Consider the following 18,379-nt stretch of genomic DNA (forward strand, 5'->3'; position numbering starts at 1 on the left):
ACATTACATATATAAGACAAAACACATAATATTAGGGGTGTATTTGGACTTTTTGCCTTGTTGTTAATGGGAGAAAACTTTCAATATTTCAATTGGAACTTTACACCATATACCCCCTCTAAAGAACCCTTAACACTATATATTTCAGTTGTAAAATTACATGTAGTACACATCAATTAATTACTTCATATATTCATTTAGTGAAACGACAATAACTATCTAATAAATTTATCCCCTAAATTAAAGGAAATCATATATACGAAGCAAATCCCAAATCTTACTCCATCCATTTTAAACTTGGAACAAAATTAAAGAATAAAAAAGATTATCCATTATTTATTTTTACTATGAGAATCTTTGTCCTTATTGTCTTCTACACAATAAAAAATTATACAATAAACTAGTCATTGTATACTATTAAAGTATGTTAATATTCTAAGTAAAACAATTTATACACAATAAATAAAACAGAAGTATATTTTATTTGAATACTGTATTCCAAATTAGAATATTGCGGTATATTTGGTTTGAATATTGAATTCCAAATTAGAATATTGTAGTATGTTTGGTTTGAATACTGTATTCCAAATTGGAATATTGTGATATGTTTGATTTTGAATATTGAACTCCAAATTAGAATATTGTGGTATGCTTGGTTTGAATACTGTATTCCAAATTGGAATATTGTGATATGTTTGATTTTGAATATTGTTCTTTATTAGAATATTATGGCATGTTGGTTTGAATACTATATTCTTCATTAATATATTGTAATTTGGTATATTTGGTTTGGATAGTGTATCCCACATTAAAATATTATGGTATGTTTGGTTTGAATAATGTATTCTATTAAAAAGTTGTGATATGTTTAGTCTGAATATTGTATTTCAAATTAAAATAATTTGGTGTATTAGTTTGAATAATTTATTCTAATATTTCCTTTAGTTTAGATAGTGTATTCCAAATTAAAATATTTTTACGTTATTTTAACTTTTCTTTTGATTACATAGATGGAAGGTGAAAACAAAAAAGATAAAACACCTCACGTGACAAATAAACGATAAAGAGGTATTGTATTTGTAACACTCCTCAAATTTATAATAAAGTTTCGAGACACGCTAATTATAGAATTAAATTATTATTATTATTATTTTACTTCTTGTCTATAGTGAATATATATATATATATATATATATATATATATATATATATATATATATATAGACACACACTTAAATAATTGGATATACAATTAGGAATATATTAATAATGTTAATATTATTAATTATTGAAAGTAAGTATAATAAGATATTAGTTAAATCAGAAAAAAAAAAAAAAAGGAAAAGAGGATAGTGCACGTGACCTAAAGTGGGTACAAAAAGGAAAAAAGGAATACAAAGGGCTTAATGCCCCGAACAAAACAGAGATTCTGTTTTCAAACGCAAGCCTGCGAAACGGAGGCAGCCACGCACGAGAATTCTAGGTTCTTTACAAGTTACGAATTCTTAAATTCAGGTATATAAAATTTCCTATTGTTAATTATCCTACAGTGGAAATAGTAAGAATTGAATAGTTAGTTCCCTTCATCCTCTATATCAACAATAAATTTCATATTTAGGCGTAGTACTTTAAAAATTAATTAAAATGCACTGGTTGTTGTAGAATCGATTGTTTAACTGGTGTCAATTGGACTGGGCCTACGTATTGGCTTGAGAAGTTTTGAGGTGAGTTGATATAACCCTTTACTAAAGCGGTTTAACTCACAAAAGCACGCATACAAGGTGTTTGATGAATTGCTTAAAAGAGTTTATATTTACCTATTAACTTAGAATTGTTCTAGCAAAAGTTTAGATGATTTATTATGATATATGTGCATAAATTTTCAGATTTTTGTGTTATTCTTATATGCTATTTTCATGTTGAAAATTTATGAAGAAGCAACAATCTTTAGAAATACTTTTAGATGTTTATTTCATCCAAATCTGAGCTTTAAACCAGATAAGTTTATACCACTATTTGGAATAAGCAATGGTCTGGTTAGTAGAAAATTAGTATTTAATGTCAAACTTGGATACCTATGACCTAAATCAGCCATTATTCGATGTACTTGAAGTGGAGATCATTACAGAAGGATTTCCCAGTAATATAGTTGAGTAGAAGACAAAGAATTGATGATGAAAGTCCACTTATCAAATGAGATAGAAACTAATACTATAACAGATTACAACATGTGCTGAAATTCCATTTAATTGAAACAGTTGCAAATGGTTCACTACTATACTGTCATCGCCACTCTTTCTATTATCTTTAACTAGTGGAAAACACAAGATATAACAAGTAATGCCATTGCTTAATAATATAAGCACAACATTATATGTATCTGTGGGTATTATATGCATAAACATAATATACGAATTGTATAGACAAGCGTGCCTCAATTAAAAAGCTTTTTACATTTAAGGATACTAGTAAGAGTATGTATTGGATGTTCCAAAAAAAAAAGATTTAGAATTGAAAAGTCATAACAAGAAGTTTTAGAAAGAAAAGATTTTTGGAAGTATCCTTTATTCTGAGAAGGGGTCATCGTCCAGGCCGAGGGTCCTGACCAAGGTGTTGACTTCCTAAAACTACTTGTGCCAAAGTAGGGAGCACACGAGCCGAGGGTCTCGTTGCTGAGAAATTACTTAGCCATGCTAAGGTATGATACATGAGCGCTGAGAACCATGAAGCGAGTGGCACCTCGTGGATTGGGCCTATTCGATCAGGTTGGGATCGAACCCGTGCCGATCACACGGTGACTGAGACAGAATTAAGTCAGAATAGTTGGAACTCCCAAGGTATAAAGTGAAGTATTTTTTTTTATAAGAAAGAAAAAGAAAAGAATTTCTTTTAGAATATTCATAAACTGCTATTATGCGATTATCTAGAATTATTCTTATAAGCTTTATGTTTTACATGCATTTAGAACCTTTGCTCATAATGTATATGTTATTAAAGTTCCGCCCCCGTTGTTGAGACTCACTGAGTACAATGGATGGTACTGACGTTCTCTTTTGGGAACCTATGTTGGTCTGCGGTACAACGTAGGAACCGGATTTGCAGGCGAGCAGGCTACGAGTTAGGACTTCCTTCCCTTCCAGTGCTATTGGTGAGCTCCGCTTTTGTTCGTGGAGTATTCCTTAGAGTCGTTTTTATTTAGCTATTTCTTTGTTTACTTAGAGAACTGGCCAGGAAATCTCATGTCCTGAGCAGTGCGTCAGTTTATCAGTAGAGGCTTCATAGACATAGTCATTGGGTTGAGATTCAGATGTTATTTTATAATAAGTAATTCAGTAGTTACTACGAATAAAGTTTTGGAGTTGATTTATTTAAATATTCGAATTAATCAAAAGTATTTGGTTAGAGTATTGCTTTGTTGCATATAAAGTTTGGAGTTATAATAGGTTTGATAAGTAGAGATGGTTCGCTCGGTCATGTTTAGTGATCGAGTGCAGGTCTCGGCTTGTTCAGAAAATGGGTCGTGACAGTATTGTACATAACTAATGCTCCATTTCCATGTTCTTCTTCCTCCTACGCCCCCAAGTCATAGAAAAGAATAGAGAGGGTTGGTTATTTTGAACCAAGGAAATAATTAGGGTTCGACTTTTTGGTGAAAATGAATAATCCTAATTACGTGGGATGATGGAGTATTTTAAGAGATTTATTAAGTTGGAGTGTGATTTATTTAATGACATATAATGATATTAAAGACTTAAAAAGTAAATAAAGTTTTATAAAGTAGGTATATGTAAAATAAATATTTTAAATGTATATGAAATTAACTAGTATTTTTAATATGTATTGATGATAGGCTATAATTACGTATTTTAGTCGATTATTACACTTTAATTTACTGCACTTTAGTTGAGTTTGCGCTCTAATCGTTAGTGTTTTGCACTAATTGTGTGTTTATGCCTTGTAGGAGTGATTCCGAGCTACATAGATGTTATGGAATGAATTCAAGTGATTTAGAGATTTGAAGTCTGAGTAAAAGCCTAAAGAATTAAGCCGGGATCGTATTCGGGGATCAACGGATGATAGAGCAACAAAACGAAGAATCGAGTAGGCATATTGCGCACTGTCTAGTAAAATGCACATAACTTTTTGCTCAGAACTTCATTTGGTCTCCACAATATATGGTTGGAAAGATAACTCAAAGAGCTACAACTTTCATGTTTTGCGTTTTTCCAAATTCCAAACGGAACAGGGTGAAATATGCGGTCGAAACCGAGACCGCGCACCTAAGGCGGGCTGAGGCAGTATACCTGCCATATACCGCGGCCGCAGCCATCCAGGCCTGAAAACTTGTCCTTTTCGCGTAGGAGAATGTATAATAGTTTGGGCCCGACCCTACTTGATATATATACACGGACAAACGGTATTTTAAGAGATTGGACATATTTTTGACACAGATTCGACCTAAGGAGGCAGAGACACAATAGGTGCAAGGCGGGGAATTCTTCAACAAGTTTTTTCTTCCTCTTCCTATTTTCATTATTGGTTATGATTTTTAGTATTGTAGTTTTACATACTATTATGAATAGCTAATTTGTTATCTAGGGTTATGATGGAACATTTTGTAGGATAAATTCTTGTTATGTTTTTATATAATTGAGCAGTAGTATTTTCTCTTTTTGTTCAACTATATTATTCTTGTGGTTGATTGAAGGGCCCTCAATTAGCTGTGCCTATTTAGTATGTATTACTCGGGAGAGAGTGCATATTTAGGTAGTTGTTGAACAACTTCACTCATGACGTATGTGAGGAATCAATAACCAAGGGTTTAAAGGTGGGATTAGGGATAACGAAACCTTGTGTGCGATCTAAGTGAGCTGTAAGAAAAGCCAGCTAGCGTAACTCGGGAGAGTGCGTCTAGTAAATTGTGGTAATTACTCGGAAAAGAGTTACGACAGTCAGAGCGCTCATGATCGGTAGAGAATACTTAGGCGAATTTATAGAAAACATAGCGGGAAGGATTCCGACAATTGGGGAAATCATAACTCTAGACCTCCTTAATCTTGACTTCAATCCTTATCCTTGTTAATTGATAGTTTTATGGCTTTTTAGGTTTGTTAGTTAATTAGATAAAAATAAATATTATAATCTTTACAATTAGAAAATTGTTTGGACTTGTGTTTCTTAGCGATATTGAACAACTATAGCTAAGCCTTAGTTCTCTGTTGGATTCGACTCCGGACTTGTAAACCGGATTATATTTGCAACGACCGCTTAGTCCTTTTTATAAGGCATAGTTGGGCGTGATCATGTATACCGGATAGATTTTCCTAAATCTCACTTTGGTAGCTTGTATTGCTTTACTTTAAAATCCACAAACGAAACAATGCTTTTACTTTCATGTTTTCTTTCTTACCTTTACATGAGATTGCCAAAAGTTTTTACACCAGCTACATAATATATATAGCCCGTTTGGATTGGCTTATTTTAAGTGCTTTTAAGCCAAAATAGCTTTTAATAGCCCGTTTGCTCAAACTTCTAAAATTAGCTTATTTTGAGAAGTGCTTTTCTCAAAAGCACTTTTAAAAAAAGTACTTTTAGTGAGAAGTATTTTTGGCCAAAAGTGCTTTTTTTTAGTGTTTGGCCAAGCTTTTGAAAACTACTTCTAAGTGTATTTTTCTCAAAAGTGCTTCTCAGAAAAGTGATTTTGGGGAGAAACTACGTTTTTGTGCTTTTCCAAAACTGCTTCTGCTTCTCCTCAAAAGCACTTTTTTTCCTTACAAAAGCTTGGCCAAACACCTCAAATTTTGGCGAAAAGTGCTTTTGGCAAAAAAAAAAAACACTTTTGGCCCAAAAAAAGCTTGGCCAAACACGCTATAAGCCATTTGTAGTGTTTGAATAAAGTAAAAAAAGTACTTTTAAGCACTTGTTTTTAAGCTAAAATGACAAAAACAAGCTAAAAGGCTAAAAACTAAAAACTAGAAATCCTAACTTATGGCTTAAAAGTTATGCTATAATAAACAAGATTGCAAAGGGTAGGTTTGAAATATTGTCGTAACATTTTATCATTTAGACCAAGTTAGGTTAAAAAAATATTAAAAGGTAAGTATAATATCTTAAACTACAAAAGAAGTTTGTTTTAACAAAATAAATCTCAAAAAAATTCTTTGAAAATTTCCAAAAATTTATTGATGTTAGCACCTAATATTAGCAGGGGCACCTAGCCAAAACGAGATAAAAAATGAGGTACTACAAAAGTTCCTTTCTTTTTTGTTGTTTAAAATATATCTCAATTTTTTAGTTTCAATTTGTTTATTTTTTTTCTAGGAAAAAGGTTTTAGCTTTCAGTGTTTCTCCGTGTTCTAAATCTTTTCCCCCAATTGCTCTCAAGTGTTCGTCACCCGCAATCCGTACCCAAGGATTTCGCCACCGGAATCAGCCATGGCAAAGACTTGAGATCAAAACCGTGTCTTTCAAACAAGTGATCTTGTCGAATAAGCTTCTTGCAGCTTTGAAGGTGCGACCCTTTTTTCCCTACAATTTTTTCTGTTTCTATCTTCAAATATTGAAAAGTTAAACAATTGAAAAGCATTTATTAGTTCTATTGAAAAATCTCCAAACCAGATTTCCTAATACTAACTTAAGAGAATGTCTATTTTCCCCCTTTTTTTTTGTCTAGGTCTAATAGCTGCCCCATAAAATTGAAAATACAGTTGGAGTTTGTTATATATGATAATTAAGCAAGGAGATATATCCTTGTTTTGTCAGGCAAATGCTGAGTAATTAAATTTATGAATTTAGTTTATCCAAGTTAGTTAAAGATCCGGGCTTTGATTCCTGATGCAGGAAGTTGAATTTTAAGCATAATGGTGGCTCCATCTTCAACCTCTACCTCGCTGAAGGACTACTTAAAAAAATATGAAAGTAACAATGAAGAGGAAAAGAAGAAACAGAAGAAGAAAAAGAAGGTTAAACCTAATGTCAAAGGAGGTGTTATTGTGGTCGACGAAGATCCTGTTTGGCAAAAGCCTGTAAAAATTGAAGATGAAGAGGATGAGTCAGCTGGTAATGTTATTTCAAAGGTTTGTTTTTCGTTGATGTTCTGCATCCTCGGATGTTGTTGTGTCTGTCGTTTATTAACTGTGTTCTTTTACAGAAGAGGAGCTGCCTCAGGTAAACGAAGATATTGAAGTTAAGCGCATGAAGAGATTGGAGCAGCTTAGAGCTAGACGCCCATATGGTTCCATTTCAGAAGATGGAAGTGGTTGGGTATCTTTATCAAGTACTTCTAATAATATCCCTTCTGATGACCAAATTGCTGATTTGTCCCCACCACGGAAAAGACGTGGTCGAAATGATACACCCTCACCAGAACCTCAACTTGAGCAATCAAGTCCTTCAGCTGCTTATTTATCACCGCCACGTAAACCAAGGGCTCGAAATGATACACCCTCTCCAGAAAGTGGGTTCAAGCGGCCAAGCACTCAAGAGGGTGACCTGTCGCCACCTCGCAAACGTGAACCTCGGTTGAGGTCTTCAAGCACAAGAGATGCTGATATGTCACCACCACGTAAACGGAGGGTTCAAAGTGATACACCTGAACTTGAAACGAAGCCATTGAGCTCTAGAGATGCTGATATTTCACCACCGCGTAGAAGAAAGGCCCGGAATGATTCACCTGAATCTGATATGAAGTCTTTCAGCACTAGAAATACTGATATCTCACCACCAAGGCGACGTAGGACTCGAAATGATACCCCTTCACCAGAAGCTAAAGCCAAGCCTTCTGCCGATTTGTCCCCACCAAGACGGAGGCAAAAGTATGGCCAAAGTCCTCCAGATATGTCTGATATTTCTCCTCCTCGGCTAGGTTCCCATGCATCAGACTCAGACCTTTCAAGGAAGGCACGTCCAGAAACATCTACTACGAAGCAAGTGCTAAAGACCGGTTTGGTTAGTGGCAAAGATATTAAAGAAGAAATTGCTAAGACAAAGAAGGAAGACTGGTTAAGGTAATTCTATTCTACTATTTCATGCCGCCTTATCATCTTTTGATTTTTTGCCTTTCTTCAGTGCAAGTTTGGAAGATTAGAGCAAGTAAGTAATGTGTGAAGAGAGTGACGTCTCTTGTTTCCCTAGGAGGAAAATTTTTTATGCTACAAGTATCAAAGCTTTCCTGAACATGCACATCACTATCCCGCCTATATTGCTCGGATTTTTATAAAATGCCGCCAGATGCGTGTCGGATCCTTGAAAAGTTGTGCATCTTTGGAGGATCTGACACCGGTGTAGCAACATTTGGAGGATCCGAGCATCAGAGAATTCCAATAATGCTTGATCCTTGCTCTAGCTAATTCTAATTGCTGAATCCAATTTAAATATCTTTGTTATTTTAGGTTTAAAGAGATGGATCCATTGGTTAGTGGCCGAGGGGCTGAACCAGTATATCGGGATAAAATTACAGGTGCGTTAGAGCTAGAGAAATAATTGTTTATAGTTATTAAATATATTCTTTCATTTGGTCTCACTCTGTATCACTGCAGGGGAACGAATGTCAAAGGAAGAGTTCCTGAAGTCCAAGAAGAAGAAGGAAGAGAAGGAGAAGCCAAAGGTACTTTTATCCGACTTGTTTATTTACATGAACAAGTGGTCAACCTTGGAGCTAGTTTTTCCTTCATCACTACTTATCTTCTTGTAGAGCTGCAATATTTCCAGAATTCAGGGCAAATATTTCTTCTGATCGCTGCTTCTTACTCATGCCCATGTTACTGACTACAATCAACTATAAATCCCTTTTAATACGGATATTTTAGGGATTGCTAGTGTATCTGCACAATATACAGGAACTTAAAAATTGGAGGTTTTTCACTTGGAGTAGTCAGTATGGGGTATTAATTGTGGTAGTCCTCCATCATATTTGTATATTTTCTCTTGTGGCCTGATTATAGAGTGAATAGTGAGGTCTGCTTCTTTTCTCACACTTTCTAATATTAATCAACTATGCCTCAAAAATTAGTCGAGATCAAATATATGAATCCCCTTTGCTGGTTCAGCTCTATTAAAATCCATTTCATTTTAATGCTAAATTTTGTTACTTGTAAGGTGAAATAGGAATTCTCCGAGACAGATGCTTTTTGAATGTCACACTTATCGCTACATGGACTACAATTCTCTAGCTAGAATAATAATCATTCTTGACAAACAACGCCTTATACAAACATGGAGATTCTTGAAGAAAATGAACCTAAGTCCATGTGAAATCTGTGCCCAACTAGTTGATATAAATCTTTTGCTCCCATCATGTTTTACTTGTAATGAAATCTGTGCGTTGGTTTTGAGAGATTTCGTGAGGTTTTTGAGGAAACCCAAGTCCATCTGTCCGTGTGATATTAGCATATTAGGTTTTCATTTTGTATCACCTTAATTAATCTTATCTTGCGTCAACATTATTAGTGCATGTTGAAGACATAATTAAACAAATAAAACCGTTCCATCTATAACAATTTAAGTTTTTAGATGATATTATCATCCTATTCAACATGGTATTAGAGTAGGCAAAGGTCTTGAATTAAGGTTTAACCACTTATTTTCAAAAAAACTTTCACATGTTTGCTCGCACGTTTGAGGGCTTGTTTAATCATAATTAAATTAATAGAACTGTCCCCTCTATAACAACCTAAGCTTTTAGATAACATGGTCACACTATTCAACAGTGTATATGGAGATCTACTTAGGATAAGGATAAATCATCTTAGGTGGCCTTTGCTTATTTCCCTCTTTTATTTTTCTTTCAAAAAATTTATGTCTGAAGAGAGATCTATTCTCATCTTGTCCAGACTTGTGTGACTGCACATCTATCGTGCAATTTGTATATCTACTGCCAGTATTCGCTCTTATATAACATTATTGGTCTCACAACCATTTTTTTAAACTTGCCTTGCACTTTTCCTACTCTATAAGTAGGACCATTTGTACGGTTTGGGACACTTGACTTGCTGAATAGCACTTTATGAATTGATTTCTTTCTATTTTTTTGTATTATTTTCTCCCGTCCTCTCTTCTTCCGCCACTCTTGAGGTGCTACATCAGTTAGTTATTTCATGACCATCAGTCACTGCAGCCCTCCTTTTCCTTTATTTGGGATTACTTAGAACTGGCTATATTTGTGAAGCACAGTTACCTGCTACTTGTTAAGCTTCTGTAATTTTCTTTTTCAAGTGATTTTTTTCATCTTTGTATCAGGAAATAAAACTGGAATGGGGGAAGGGATTGACTCAAAAGCGTGAGTTGGAGGCTAGGCTTCAGGAACTAGAAAGCGAGAAGGAAAAGCCATTTGCACGGAGCAGGTATTATAATTGCTAGATATTCGTTGTTGTTGTTTCTTTATGATCCATCAATGTGTCTGAAAGATATGAACTTGAGATGATATATATCTTGCCTTTGCACTTTCTGCAGTAGCATTATAACTATCAACTTATGCTCATGAGTTCTTTAAAGCTTTTGAGACTTCGTTCTGGGTTTTACCTAACACAAACTGTATAGAGCAAGAAGATGGATTGTTGAGCTTGTAATTATAATTTGAAGATTGGGCATACTACGTGCTTTAGTAGCCTTGCCCGTTGGTTATTACAAATTTTGAGGACTTAAATATTTTCTTGCTGGCTGAGATGAGTTTACTTGCATGATTTTCATATTTTGTGAGGCTTCTTTAGATAAGTCCTGAGTTCATATAAAGCTAGCTCACCATTAGGAAGCATCTTATTAAGTTCTATAGGGTTGGCCGAGGCACTATTACATCCTCGATTTGCTCAATCTGCAGCCTTTTGAACACCATAGTTGGTGATATGTTCCTGAGAAACCACCTATTCTTTAATAGATCTGTCTCTTTTGGTTTTTTTGTGCAAAACACTACGCCTCAATTCCAAAAGTAGTAGGGATTGATTATATGAATTCTTTGTATTTATTCAATTCCTTTTGAGATCATTTCATTTTCTGTACTCAATAATTTCTTTTTAAGACATATTAGGGTTTACCTAAAATTGTGAATTCACACTTATCCTTTCATAGACAAATTTTTAACCAAACTGAATGGACTCCTAATAAACACTAGACTTGATGTAAGTGTACCAATAACTAAACCTTTATCCCAGCTAGTTGGTATCCCCCACATGGATACTTTGTCTCTACTGTTTTGTTCTTTGCTAACCTTGCATGAAATCCAAGAGATTGTAGGTCTATTGAAACTACTTCGTTTCCCGAAGTTTTAGGTTTATCTTGTCTCCTTTAAACACCTGTAATCATCATAGTGTCACGCTATCCGATTGATGCTTTTAGAGGTTTCTACACTAGACTTAATTAGAACATCTCGAGTGACCTCTTGTATTATCTTCTGGTTGTACCATTCACGCCTTTATTAAATGGGATTATTTCAAATATTTTTTGAGAAATGGTAAGTGTTACAATAAACAAATGAAAGCACCAAGAAGGTGCTGTCAAAGAATCTACAATCTGCCCAAAAGAAAAGAAAGGAAAAGAAAAAAAAATCCCTTATACATTCTTAAAAGGACTCATCAAGATCTGTAACAGCTTCAGCATCAGTAACAAAGGTCCGTATGCACCAAAAATAAAACACAAGTAAACAGTCCATTTTGATCTTTTGAATGGAACTTCCTTTATTTTAAAGCATCTAGCATTTCGCTCCCTCCACACTGTCCACCATATACAAGCCGGGATAATTTGCCACCATTTCTTCTGATTGGTATTCCTTCCTCTAATATTCCAATATTTCAAAAACTGACTTGTCTATTTTATAGTCCATTTCAGCCCCACCATATTCAAAAATAGTTCCCATAGCTGATCCTTTAAGTGACAGTAAAGATATATATGATTGATGCTCTCAGGTTTGTCCAGCCATAGCTGTATCATTTTGAGCACAGTTGAAATTCCCGTCTTTGGAGGTTGTGGCTTTGTGCTGTGTTAGGCAAGCCTCTAGCTACTAATCAAGTGAACTCTACAACCTTGTACGCTGCATTGCTGTCCACCAGAATTCAACAATAAGTACAAGAATTTACAGTAAAATTCGCCTTACTATTGCCTATACATACAAGTCTATCTTGAGTTCTTGACTATTGCCCAAACATTCAAAAGAGTCCAAAACACCCAAATAAGGCAGCCTTCCCATTGCCCGATCATTCAGGTGTCTTCTAAATTGAATCCAACCTTCAAGTTGTTTTGATGGAACCTCGACTCCAATTTACACTCAGAAAGCTAGATTCTTCCATGTCCCTCTTCAAAACCAATGCGGCACATGAATTTCTGCCAAAGAGCTTCTAATGTTTTTTCATAAACCTCACTCCGCGAGAGGAAGTCACTGGTGTTGATGTCGATCATCCCTCTGAACTAAACTTTTCGCTGATAACCTGCTTCCATAGTAATTGCTCTTGAGCAGCAAATCTCCATAGCCATTTCGTCATTTAACTGCAGTTGTGATGTCTCAAATTTCTAATAACAAGGCCTTCTTCCTTCTTACTTTGTGTTAATATACTTCATTTAACCAAAGGATAAGATCTTATTTCTTTGTTACCCTGCCATAATAAGTTTCCTCTTAGTTTATCCAACCTTTTTTCCACTTTAACAGGTGAAAGAAACAAAGACATCACATATGTAGGGAGTGAGTCTAAGTCACCGGTAATTAGTACTAATCTCAGAACCCCCCCCCCCCCCCCGGCGGAGATAAGTACAACTCTCCCATCTTGCCCACCTCTGTTCACATCTTTCTTTCATTCTATAAATCCCTTGCTAAATCGGTGAGGACTTATTCCTTGCACACAAAGATAAACCCAAATAAGTAGTAGGAAGACATCCTATCTCACAGCCCATCACACCACCCAGTATTTTGATGTTTGGAACTCTATACACTGGGAAAATAAGACTTTTCCTCCAATTGACATGAAGCCAGACACTAATCGAACCACGTCAGTATCACCTTTGATGTTGAAGTTGTCCAGTGTGGCATCACACATCACAAGCGTGTCATTTGCATACATAAGATGAGAGATTTCCAGTCTGCTCAGCTGTGTCCACTGTTGTCCATCTGAAACCCTAATGCATTCATTCTGTTAGGGATCTGTAACATGTATGTCTATTGAAAACAACCTCTCTACCCTCCCAGTGTAGGATAGGGGTAAGGTCTGCTTACACACTGACCCTCACCCACATTGTTGGACTTCACTGTGTCTGTTGTTGTTGATCTTTAACATGTGCTGAAACATTCGATGGCCATGATAAAAAGAAAAGGAGACAGAGGATCGCCTTGTCTCAACCTCTTTGAGAAGGGAAAATACCTACTGGAGTTCCATTTATTCCAAGAAAGATTATCTGATAGTGTTGATGCAGTAAAAGAGCCACTCCTCCATTTCCTCTGAACCCCATTTCTTTTAGAACATTGAGGAGAAAATTCCAATTCACATAGTGTATGCTTTCTCAGTGTCCAATTTGCAAAGAATACCAGGTTATTTTCCTTCGTCCTACTGTCAGCACTTCTGTTAGCAATAATAACTGCATCCATAATCTGCCTGTTTTCCAAAAGCCATCGATGGGTTATCTACCAGCTTATGAACCCCCAGCTTGAGTCTTTCTGTCAGTACTTTGGCAAGTATTTTGTAACAGCCTCCAATGAGGCTAATAGGGCTGAAATCTCTTAGCTGCACTGCCCCCTGGTTTCTTTGGGATTAAAGCAATGTAGGTAGAGCTGAGACTTTTTTCAAATCTCTCTCGTCTGTAAAACAAATTCACAGCATTCACGAACATCTTCCTTGGTTATCATCCACATTATTATGACACTCATCTTGTGATGTGTTGGGTTTTAGAGGCCCAAAATTCATTCGCAAATAACATTGCTACTCACATACTTTCTTCTTGGCAATATCCTCCTGTCACATAACCGGTAACCCGTAGCACTCTTCCACTTTAGCCATCGCTTGATAATTTTGTATGTTACATCTTTGTCTATCCGCTATCGTGCTATTCTATTGTAAATTTGAGTTATGTATTCGAATCATTTGCGTTTTAGGCACTTCAAAATCGTCTAACCTACCTTAGTTTCATTCTTACTAATGTGGCTAAACTTATAGTGAAAATAATTTTTCTTACTTATTTTAAACTCTTGCTTTCTAGAGTGTTTCTCCTAGTTCAAGTGGTTGTTGGCAGTCTTATTTGTACGTGTTTAATTTTTTGCCTTGCAGAGATGATCCAGAACTAGACAGTATGTTGAAGGAAAGAGTCCGATGGGTGACCCAATGGCACATTTGGTTAAGGTGATTTTTTTTTTCTGACCACTTTCTTTTTGCAGGCATCTACTCTATCTGTGCTGGGGTGGGATGATTGCCAGTTACTGGATTTGTGTGTTTTTCATGATGTGAGTGGTTCCCTTTAGCTCCTTCTGTGTCTCTAAATATGTTACATTTCATGGATGTTGCAGAAAAAGCACTTAGAGCCAAGTCTGCCGGACTTTGGAGCTAATGACAAAATGAAGGACTCAGGTTTTATAATCCCTCAGGAAATAACCTTCTCACAGTTGGAAAAAGAGGATTGATGCGCACCCCAATCGTATGGTATAGACCAGGGCGACACTGGGATGGGGTTGACCGAAGTACAGGTATATGATCTCTCATCTCTTCTATAATAAGATGTCTTAGGCCTCATTTGTTTTTTAAGATTAAGACGTCAAGATGTGTATTAAGATTAAGATATCTGAATCTGAAATAAACATCTGAATATATTAAATGTGTATTAAGATCAGAATAGAAATAATTAAGACTGTTTTGATTTTTAACACTGAATGTATAAAATTATCTTTATTTGAAAATTAATAAACATAAAATTCAAATGAAATACTAACTAATCTAATATTCTATCAAATAAAATATATAGTTTTTTAAAATATGATAGTGTTGATGGTGATGGCTAACGGTGCCGATTAGAGGCGGTGGTTGGTGTAGTTTTGGTTGATGATGGTGGTTCATGCTAGTAGCTAGTAGTGATTGGTAGTGGTGGCGATTATGATTAAGGATGGGGTGTGGGTAGTGATAGTAATAATATCGGTGGTGGTAGTAGTTGTGATTGAGGAAGGTGGTGGGTGGGTGGTGGTAGGTTATAATGATGGGCAGTGCCGGCTGTGGTTGTTGATGGTGATGGGGTGGTCAGTTGTGGTAGTTGAGGCGGATGAGTGTTGATTGTGGGTGAGAATGATGGTAGTCGGAGTGGTGGGGATGGTCGATAATGGAGGCTATGATTGAGGATGACGGTGGCGTGGTGGTGGTGGCGGGGGATGGCGGCGGTGGTGGTTGAGTATGGTGGTGGTGATGGCATGGTGGTAGTTGATAGTGGCAGGCACTGGCGGCAATTAATAATGAATATGTGATAGCATCTTAATGAAATTAAGTCTCTGTTATAGATCTTAATCATATAGACCTATCCATTAAGTGGTTGTGAAGTACAAAAAACAAACACACTTAATGATTAAGATCTGAATAATTAAGATCCAGACTTTAAAAACAAACGCACTTAATGTCTGAGATCTGAATGATTAAGATTCAGACCTCCATTAAGTGCAAACAAATGAGGCCTTAACTGGTCCTTATTAAAGAAGATGGTCTTAACTGGTCCTTATAAAAGAAGAAGGTCTTAACTGTTGTCAGTTCTATTTTATTTTGTTGAATTTTTCGCTTGATAGATAAAGCGCTGATTTAAGCTACTTATCTTCTTTCCTCTTTGGCGAATATTGGTGACTTCAATGTTGATTCTCTTCTAACAGGATATGAGAAGCAGTTGTTCAAGAGGACCAATGAGAAACAAGCAACCGAAAGGGAAGCATATCTGTGGTCTGTGTCCGACATGTGACTTGTTCCAGTATGTTTATGTACAGACAGACAACATGAGCAGTGGGAATTTCCGACTTCCTTGCTGAGTATTTTGATTCCCACAAATTGCCTCCATGACGAGTTGTTTCGATTTGCGGAAATTTCTTAGCTTCAACATGGTGCCATCAGTTTTGAATAGTAGGAATCTAGTCGTTGACTAATTTGATCGCATTTTGCAGTAACATTTTGTTTTCCAAACACACGCCATTGAGGAATCTTCCTTCCCATACTGTGCATTCTGAGTTGCATCATTTTCGTTTGTCTCTCCACGATTGTCACGGCTGACAATCATGAAGTAAAAAACGTAAAAGATATGCTTGTAATTTTCTGGATGTTGTATAAGATTGTAATGAAGGCAAAGCAGAAGACAATATAAGGATGTAATGCTGGGTTTGTTGTAGAAGGAATTGGAAAGGAAATTGTTAGTGTGCAAACTTTTGCAATCTATTTATGAAAATGGAATGAGATCCCTGGTACAAGCTTTTGGTCTCATATTATCTTTCAAGATACCGTTCTAGTATTATTGATAAAAACATTTATTATGAAGAATATTTTGCGAGTTAACAAGATGCAAATCTTTCTGTAGAATAAAGGTTAAAGCCTTCTCGTTTAAGATAAAAGGTGTGAACGCCCATATTGTATGCGTAGCAAAAGTTTAATCATGGAAAACAAAAAATAGTTTTACTTGGCTTGCATTTGGATCAAACAGGATTTTGAGTTGTAAGCCGAGGCTATACTACCACTAATGAGTGTGGTGAAATGAATGAGATCTCTTCACCTTTAACTAGAGGTCTAGAGTTCGAGACCTTGAAATGTAGAAACTCCTAATAAAGAGCACTTTTCACTTAGATGGATCCTATGTAGTGTGAATCTAAGATTAGTTGAGTTTCGGATACCAAATGATTATTAAAAAACAGAAAGTAAGCAGAGGCTATATTTGCAAAGCTTTTCAAAAAGAGACATAATATAAAAATGGACTCAAAATGAGGCTATTTGTGCAATTCAACCAATAGGCAGGCGAAGCTTCTGGTAGCTTTCCGGGAAGAAGGGGTGCTTTTGAGTTTCAGTTGGCGTTAAACAGCTGTAAGAAGCCTATTGGTTATCTATCGTCACTTTTTTTCTTTCTGTTTAAGTCATTTTTTTTTTCTGGACTAATTAAGTTTTCTCCGCACATATAAATACGGATCTCGTAGCGCGCAATTGTTAATTTATTATTCTGAATTCACAATGTCATCTCCGGCCGAGTAAGTCACACCCCGCTCCCCCCTCTTTCTCTTCTTACGTTTTCCTACATACAAACTGAATTAGTTTTTATTATGTACATTGTGATGCTGAATTACCATTACTTTGTTTATCAAACACTTCAAATTTCAGCTGAAGTAAAATTATAGTCCTTGGAAATTGAACACTGTGGTTAAAAGTAGTTAATTGTAGGTGATATAAAAATTATTGAACAGTGTAATTCTAACCATAGAGTAGCTTTTGCGATTTGCGAAGGTTTTATCATAATGACTGAGGTTTTAGTGACACTTTTAGCGTGAAGAATGTGGATGCAGTGTGCTGTAAATAAGGAATAAATTTTCAATCTTAGCATGTATATACCTTGTTCTGAAAATATTTCATATTTGCCGTGTTTTTCCTAATTTTCTTTGGACAATGTAGCTCTTCCCAATCCTCGTTTAAGTTTAATCAATCTTCATCCTTGACTTCTTTTTAAGAAATTGGTCTAGTAGAGCTACTGATAGGCTTAAGTATATAGTATAGTATATATACAAGAAAGAAATAGTTTGGGATTGATACACTTATATTTGGAAAACACTTGATTGGATCAATGCACTTATTTGGAAGCATTTGATCTTGGAGCCACATAGCTCCAAGGTGTGTCAATTGACACCCATTCATCGGAAAATTACACTGGTTAGAATCCCCTTAACTTCTTAGTATATTTACTTCTTTGATACCCCTTAATAAAAATCTTGGCTCAGCTGCTGACTGCTGATGCAAACTTAGGAATCATTCTCGGTTCTCATTTTACCTGACTTTGGTCCATTCTAACCTATATCGTGGTCCTATATCTGATGCTTTTCTCTTTATACATTTTTTCTCTCTGACGTTATGTGTTCTACAACAAGTTATTTTTTTCTCATTCCAGATTTTATAAGTCGCTTCCACCTATAAGCAAGGCTTATGGGACTGCTTGTCTGTTGCTTACAACTGCATGTCAATTAGGATTATGCCATCCTGTTCATATAGCACTATTATATGAGCCCTTGATCTTTCATTTTCAGGTAAGCATCCTTGTATCAGTTAATCTGATTCCATATTACTGTGTAGTTAGCATTTTTCACAACACTAATAAGACCATATAGTGTATCTTACAAACTACTGACATATCTAGTTGTGAACCGTGCCCTCCCAACCGAAAAGTGAAGAAGAAAAAACGAAAGAGAAAGAGAAGGGTTTGG

General features: G+C 35.7%; 2 protein-coding genes across 2 annotated transcripts in view; both read left to right on the plus strand.

Annotated features, from left to right (window-relative positions):
• Positions 1 to 6,291: 6,291 nt before the first annotated feature.
• On the plus strand, positions 6,292 to 16,421 carry LOC109210506 (BUD13 homolog). The gene is given in 12 exon segments (XM_019373927.1): positions 6,292 to 6,511; positions 6,841 to 7,059; positions 7,151 to 8,006; positions 8,391 to 8,458; positions 8,538 to 8,605; positions 10,237 to 10,340; positions 14,238 to 14,278; positions 14,281 to 14,309; positions 14,474 to 14,557; positions 14,559 to 14,605; positions 14,607 to 14,650; positions 15,809 to 16,421. Coding segments are annotated over 11 exon segments (1,626 nt in total). The 5' UTR covers positions 6,292 to 6,511; positions 6,841 to 6,860; the 3' UTR covers positions 15,895 to 16,421.
• A 631-nt stretch (positions 16,422 to 17,052) lies between these two features.
• The window catches only part of LOC109210507 (derlin-1-like), a 4,632-nt gene continuing 3,305 nt past the window's right edge, over positions 17,053 to 18,379 (plus strand). The window contains exons 1-2 of the mRNA XM_019373928.1: positions 17,053 to 17,158; positions 18,067 to 18,202. Of these exons, the coding sequence (XP_019229473.1) occupies positions 17,142 to 17,158; positions 18,067 to 18,202 (153 nt within the window). The 5' untranslated portion in view covers positions 17,053 to 17,141. The remainder of the gene's footprint in view (positions 17,159 to 18,066; positions 18,203 to 18,379) is intronic.

Source organism: Nicotiana attenuata, unplaced genomic scaffold (genome assembly GCF_001879085.1).
Source record: "Nicotiana attenuata strain UT unplaced genomic scaffold, NIATTr2, whole genome shotgun sequence".
In the NCBI taxonomy this organism is placed as follows: domain Eukaryota; kingdom Viridiplantae; phylum Streptophyta; class Magnoliopsida; order Solanales; family Solanaceae; genus Nicotiana; species Nicotiana attenuata.